The following is a 6,663-nucleotide window of genomic DNA, read 5'->3' on the forward strand; positions in this document are numbered from 1 at the left end:
TTCCCTACTAATAATATTTGAGGTGATGGAATACTACATATCTTGTTTGACCTGAATAGCTGAAAATTCTGTGAAATACATTAGCTGATTGGGTTTTGAATTTGATTAAGAATATTAATTTTGCTGTCCTTCTTGGCACTGAGAAAAGTTCAAATGCATCTTACTGGGCTTTATGTGTGGAAAAAATGAAACTCTGAATTTGGTTAAGTTAAACATGATCATTAAAAAATGAACCCAGAAGGATTCTCACATCTGTGGAACCAAATAATGCATTTCTGTTTCAGACTGGGTGATCAACTTTCAGCTGAACATTTCCAAATTGTTCTGGGCAGAACATAACTAGACTTAGTACAGTGCATTTTTATCTGTTTCATGGAAATAACTAGAGCTGTAAACCCCAGCCAGTTTCTCAGTTTTACTCTTTTTTCATTATAGGAGTGTAGTGAAGCTTGATAAATTAACGTATTCTCTTAGATGCTGTTACTGGCTTGTCTTTTGAAAGAAGGAAACTAGCCTTGGGGGAGGGACAGTATTTCAGTCCATTTTACCTTTTTACCAAAGGTTCACATATACTGCTGCTACTCGCATAAGTTAAGAAATTGCCATGTTATTTCTGGATTGATTCCAAAACAGCAATGTAAAATAACCTGCCCTGCTTTCCAGCAGCTTTTTGCATCTTACCCAACATCCAGAAATGAGGGATCCTGGCAGGCCAGTAATGTCAAATCACACAGCTAGGAAAGACAAGTTTATTCAGTAATGTCAAATCACACAGCTTACTCCAGATGAATAAATCACACCCCTCACTTAACATAACCTCAGGCTCCAAAGTCCCTTTTTGGACCATACTGGACACCCTCTGGGAACTACACAACATAAACCACTTCAGGGCCCCCACAGATGCCACCAGCCAGCAAACCCCATAGTAGGCTGCCTGTCCAGCCAGCTTCAAATGTTGTACGACAGAGTTGCAGCCAACTGATACACAGAACTTGTCTACTCACATACAACTTTACACTTATTAATGAACACTTTCTTGCAACTACTGGAGCAGCTTCAGTAGCAAAATAAATAGCTGTACTTTGGCCACAATAGCTTTACCCTGTTGTCACCTTACTATGACCTCTTACTGCAACATTGTGAAAAGATTATGAAACAAATTACTAAACCCTGTAACTCAGATCTGTTAGAGAAGGATTCCTCACAGGGCAATATTTTAGACTGACAAAACTACTCTACATGTCATTCTTGGTGGCAAATCACTTATGTCCCGGTAAATTAATCCAAACTATTTTTAAAGTAAATATAGAATATGCCTATGCTCTCTGTTAGTATGAAAATGAAATCCCCACATCTGCAACAGAACTACCAAAATCCCTCCATCTTGCCTTTTCACTAACAAGAGATGTCTGTCATGTAAAACACCCAAGTCTCTTGTTCTTTCCTACTAGTCTTTTGTATCCAAAACTTAAAACTTCTTTTTCTCTACCTTGTACTCTAAAGACTGATGTCATATATCCTTCCTTCTGACTCACTAACTCTGTTGGTATCATCCTCATTTTCTCTAGGACAATCTGCTGAAACTCAGGAATTTTTCTCAAATTATTTAAATTTGAATTTGCTGTTTTCAGTTTTGGGCCTGAAGAATGGCTTTTCTGACCAGAAAGTTATCTGTTTTTCTAAGTGTATCCCCTGATCAAAGGGAGGGCATTTTTTACACCTTGGTTTACAATCTTGGCTTAATGTAATCATAAGTGGACCAACAGTATGACATAGGGAAGTCAAATGTTTTGCTTATAGCAATTGGACCCATTCTTCTGTAGGGTATTAGTCAAAAATACCATCAGTTGAAACTGTTTTCAGATAGCCTGCATAGTAGAACACTGCTTTCACTGAAAAGTGTTTACAATGTCTTAATGTTAGGGACACATCATTGCTACAGAAAAAATTTCCTGTTCAGCCTTTGCATATGGAGCATTACACTGGTAAAGTTTGCAGTTAGTTTCTGTTATGAAATTCATTGCCCTGTTGAGGACTCTTCCCTGGGGAGGGAGTAATAGGAGGCTGCCTTTTGCATGGAAAAATGTCCCTTCTGTTTCCTTCTGTGCTGCAAATGGCTTTTCCTTCTGGGTGCATTCACTGAAGGAACTTGGAAAAGGCTTGTCTGGGATGATGCATATATGCATTAGTCCACTCTTTAATTGTGTGATCCATTTCCTAGGCTGTGATGAGGAACAGTGGTATTGACACTGTATGTACACAAAATACTCTGGTCCAATTGCTCTAAAAATATTGGGGTTTTTTGTTTCCTTTAAACTGCATGCTTTTAAAACATTTAAATCATAAATAAAGCAAACAGATTTCCTATCCTTATTTACACTGATATTTTATATTTGCATTTTTGTGTATCTTTTAACTGTAAATAAACATTTGGTTTCAGTTACGCATTTACAACAGGGTTTGTCTCTACAACAGTACAGTACCTTTAAATCATATTTTACCTTGCAGAATCCCCTTTCTAATTAGAAGAACAGTCTGCTGCTATGGTGTTGCAGCAGGAAGTGATAAAGAATGGAATTTTGCATGGGAAATGTACAACCATACCAACTCTGTTGAGGAAGATGAAGACATCCTGCTCTATGCCATGAGCTGTGCCAAAGAGTCATGGTTACTTTACAGGTGACCTTGATCAAAGTATATCTTTGTGTATGTAGAAGTAAATACTTTACTGTGCAAAGCTGGTAGAGGTTTGCTTGCCACAGAAACATGTGTCTTGTCAACCACTGGTAAAGTTTTAAAGAGTTTTGTTAGGGAGCAAGTATGAAAAATGGGACAAACAGCAATAAACAATTCTTCTGCAAATACAACATGTGGGCCATCAGGTCTTAAGTCCTGACTCCAAATGGACCAACCAAAAAGTTAAGATATATATCATAGAATCTTGTCCAAAAGTTTCCAGAACATAGTTTGGAACGCTGTGTTTATTTTATTTTACTGTCATTTGTATCTTTGCCACTAAAATGATGTTGAATTCTCTAATCACTCACATTTGTAGTAGCTAAAGCATTTGTTAAAGGGGTGGAATTTTGGCAGTGATGGTCTAAAGAATTATCATCCAAACATTCACATAAACTCCGTGGGTCTAAAGGTGTGGAAGTATTGCTTTAGTCCTTCCAGTGTGGTGGTCATTTGGAAGACAGAAAAATATGACTAAGATAATAAGAGAATAAGATAAGAAATATGAATAAGAGAATAAAATAAGAAATGTTGCAAAGAGACGCCCAACCACCCATACTAATTTCCCCCTTAACCTATCATCCTATGGCCTTTTTCTTGGAACAGACTAGCACCATTCCCTGGTAAATAAGGAAGTTGTTATGAGCTTCTTCCTCCATGTGCTTCAGTAGCTGACAAACCAATCTGTTTTTTGAAATGCCATCCAGGGAGTGGTTTGGGGGTGAAGAATGTTAAGATGTGCTTTCCCTGGCACTCACAATTATGTCCATTATGTTAAACATAGGGCCTGCAAAAGGGGACAAACCCAACTCTACCCATAGAGCAGCTACCTGCAACACCCTATGAGAAAATAATTCCAAAAGGGTTCATTTGGAAGTAGGAGCATGCAAGGTAAAACACTGAGGCAAGACAGAGAATAATTACTTTTCAAGATGTTCAGGCATTCACTGCCACTGACATCATTAGAAGACACTTCTGAAATCCTGCCTTAGTCCTCATAAAAATTTTCTAATTGAGTCTCGTTGTAGGGGACCCTATAAACCGGTTGTTTTTGTGTAAAACTGTCTCACTGGCATACTCTGTAGGCTCCATCTGAGTCACAATGAGGTGAATTGCCTGAAGGTGAAGAGCAGTCTGCCTTTCCAACTGGTAGGAGCAGTTGTCTTTCTGGTGCCAAGATAAGAAACACGTCTATGTCCATTTGATATTCTACACCCTCACTTTACTAAGAAGTGAAGAGTCCGTGTGCAAGAACAAATGTTAAGGACAAAATCCAAGCTGAATACACAGTTCAGGGTGACACCAACGTTGGTATAACCTTCCACATGCTGATATTAGTTGAGATAGGATTTTTTGTGAACTGGATTTCATTTCCAGATTGCAATACTGTATATTTCCATTTTAAATCACAAGTGAAAGGTTCACTTCTTTCCCGCTTTTCTAACAGATACTTGCAATATGGACTCAGTGACACATTATTTTCTTCCAATTGTACTTCAGTCATCATTTCACATGTAGTGACTAAAGATATTGGGCACCATATAGCCTGGGAATTTGTTACGGAAAATTGGCCACTTTTAAGTCAAGGGTAAGCAACAAGTTTTGGTTTCCTTTAATTTCTGTGGCTCTTTGGCTTCTTCCTCTCTCTTTATGTTTGAGCTATGAAATTCAGGTGCAGATTTTCCTTCCAGGGATGGCTATTTGTAACGATTGATTCAATTGAGTATGCAGAGCAGAGTTTTCAGAGGATTCAACTCTGATCAGGGTTTAATGCCAAAGAATAGCTCATCAAACATAGAAGACTTTAAAAATTAGTCTGTTCATGACTGTTTCGGTACTTTTAAGTACTCTTGGGAATCCTGACTCTAGAAGTGGGTTTATCCACTAGGATTTTACAAGAGGGTGTAAATGCTGTAAATTGTGGGTATAAAATGCTGAAGTAAAATCCTCATATCTAAATTATTGCTAACACTAGAAAAGGCAAGTTGTAGCAGATTTGTGTCATATCAACTTGTTCCCTTACAGAGCTTTTCTGTATTCTAAATTTATGAGAAATTTGCTGGAAAATTGTCCCCTTATTTTCAAACGAAAAGAATAGTGCAAGTGTTTTTTTGTACGCTACCCTCAAGACAGCAACAGAACACCAGCTTGTTAGACACATTACTGGTTAGTCTTTTTAGCTCAGTTTGGCTGTATGGCCTCAGAGACATTATCTGTTTCATGCAAAGAATTCACATTACCAAAGTACAAACACCAGATCTTTCTAGGAAATGAAAATGAAGGGTAATTATTGTATTTCATGCAGCTCAAATGTCTAAATTGAATATTGATGGTAGTTCATTAAAAGAGGGAAAAGAGGCCATAGTTACAAACTTCAGTTTGCATACTTGGTATTTGCAGCATAGTAAATAATCACTAAATAGTGTGAGTATTTTCAAATGAGATGAAAATTAGTATATTTGCCAATATGCCATTTGAAGGATCTTTATCTCAATTTTACAGATATGGGCATGAATTATTGCATGATGTACTAAAAGCCATGGGAAGATTTGTCAAAACAGATGTGCAGATCCAAGAGGTAAACCAGAGAAGCATTTAGTCTCAACTTCATGGCTGGTTTGTAAATACAAGTTTTGATTCTTAAAAGGAATCACTGACCATAATGTTGATGTCTTCCAAACCTTCATGTTTCAAGCAGAATCTCCACAAATTCTATCAAAACTGTCTCATTTTCCTCTATGAAATCTGTCTGTAGAGACAACCTCTGCTGTGATAGCTACTGAAAATGTACCAGCATTTGGGCAGCTGGCCTGTTAGGTTGTCACACTGACATCTGTTTAATTCCTCACACTGTTCAATCACTGCTTCCCCCAAATATTTATTTACTATTCTTCACTCCTCTCTTTGTTTTTTGCCTATTAGACTGATGAGAAAGATTTCTTGTTCTGTGATTGTAGAACAGGCAGCACAAGAGGATTCTTCCACCCAACTAGTCCTAGACAGTGTGGTACCACCAGTACCAGTGAAGTTGGCTGCATTTGAAAGGGTTTTTAGAGGAACAGCAAAAGGGCACCTTCGTGATATGTAAGGAGCTTTCCCACGTTAGTGTGAATCAGTAACCTTGCCCCACCCCCTCTTCAGTCTCTGTCATCTGCCCCTTTTCTGTGCAGTTCTGTCTAAAGCATCTGTCAGGCACACAGTTGCTTGCTGCAAGTGAAGTTATGTGTGAACTAAGCCCATGTTTATTTCTTCAGTTGCAGGTTTTTTATAATGCTACTTTGGAAGAGGATGAGAGAGAGGCTATCACTATGCTACTGGAATCTGCAAAACTTGAAAATATTGAAAGGAGAAAACTACTAATCAAAATTGCCAACTGGTTAGAGAAAAACATAGATGATTGACTTGGAAAACAATTTCCAGCATATTACATGTGATTCACTATCATATTGGTATTCATTATATGCTGTAATTAAACGTAAAGCACATTTTTATGAGTGCTGTGGTTGTCTTTCCACTGTAAAGTCTGGATAAAATGATTCAAAAAGAAATCAAGGATTTAGTAAAAGAGGGTATAAACATATTTGCATCTTATATCTAAATTAATTTGCCCCTGAATGAGGTCTTAGGGATGCATTGCTAATAATCTAACATATAGATAGAGTCTTGAATACTTTGGGGGTTTTCTTCTGAATATTCAAATGAAAGATGTGCTGCATATTTGTGGCAAAAAAACATAAGGAAGCTGAAAAAGTTTATATTCTGTTTTGTTTCATTTGTACAGTGGTCTATAACCTGTCTGTCTCCACTTCTATGTTCTTAAATTGCAAAGAGGACAATAGTTTAGAACAGTTCTGTGAAACATAAGCTTCAGAATTACTTCAGACTTGTATGGAGGAAAGGACTACAGAATCCTCAAATTGTAATTTT

General features: G+C 37.4%; 1 protein-coding gene across 1 annotated transcript in view; it reads left to right on the forward strand.

The window, feature by feature from the left end:
• Positions 1-6,227, forward strand: part of LVRN (laeverin) — a 32,245-nt gene extending 26,018 nt beyond the window's left edge. Inside the window, exons 17-20 of the mRNA XM_031064727.1 lie at positions 2,509-2,679; positions 4,184-4,324; positions 5,239-5,314; positions 5,991-6,227. Coding sequence (XP_030920587.1) covers positions 2,509-2,679; positions 4,184-4,324; positions 5,239-5,314; positions 5,991-6,137 — 535 coding nt within the window. The 3' untranslated portion in view covers positions 6,138-6,227. The remainder of the gene's footprint in view (positions 1-2,508; positions 2,680-4,183; positions 4,325-5,238; positions 5,315-5,990) is intronic.
• The last annotated feature ends 436 nt before the right edge of the window (positions 6,228-6,663 follow it).

Source organism: Geospiza fortis, unplaced genomic scaffold, assembly GCF_000277835.1.
Source record: "Geospiza fortis unplaced genomic scaffold, GeoFor_1.0 scaffold962, whole genome shotgun sequence".
NCBI lineage: Eukaryota > Metazoa > Chordata > Aves > Passeriformes > Thraupidae > Geospiza > Geospiza fortis.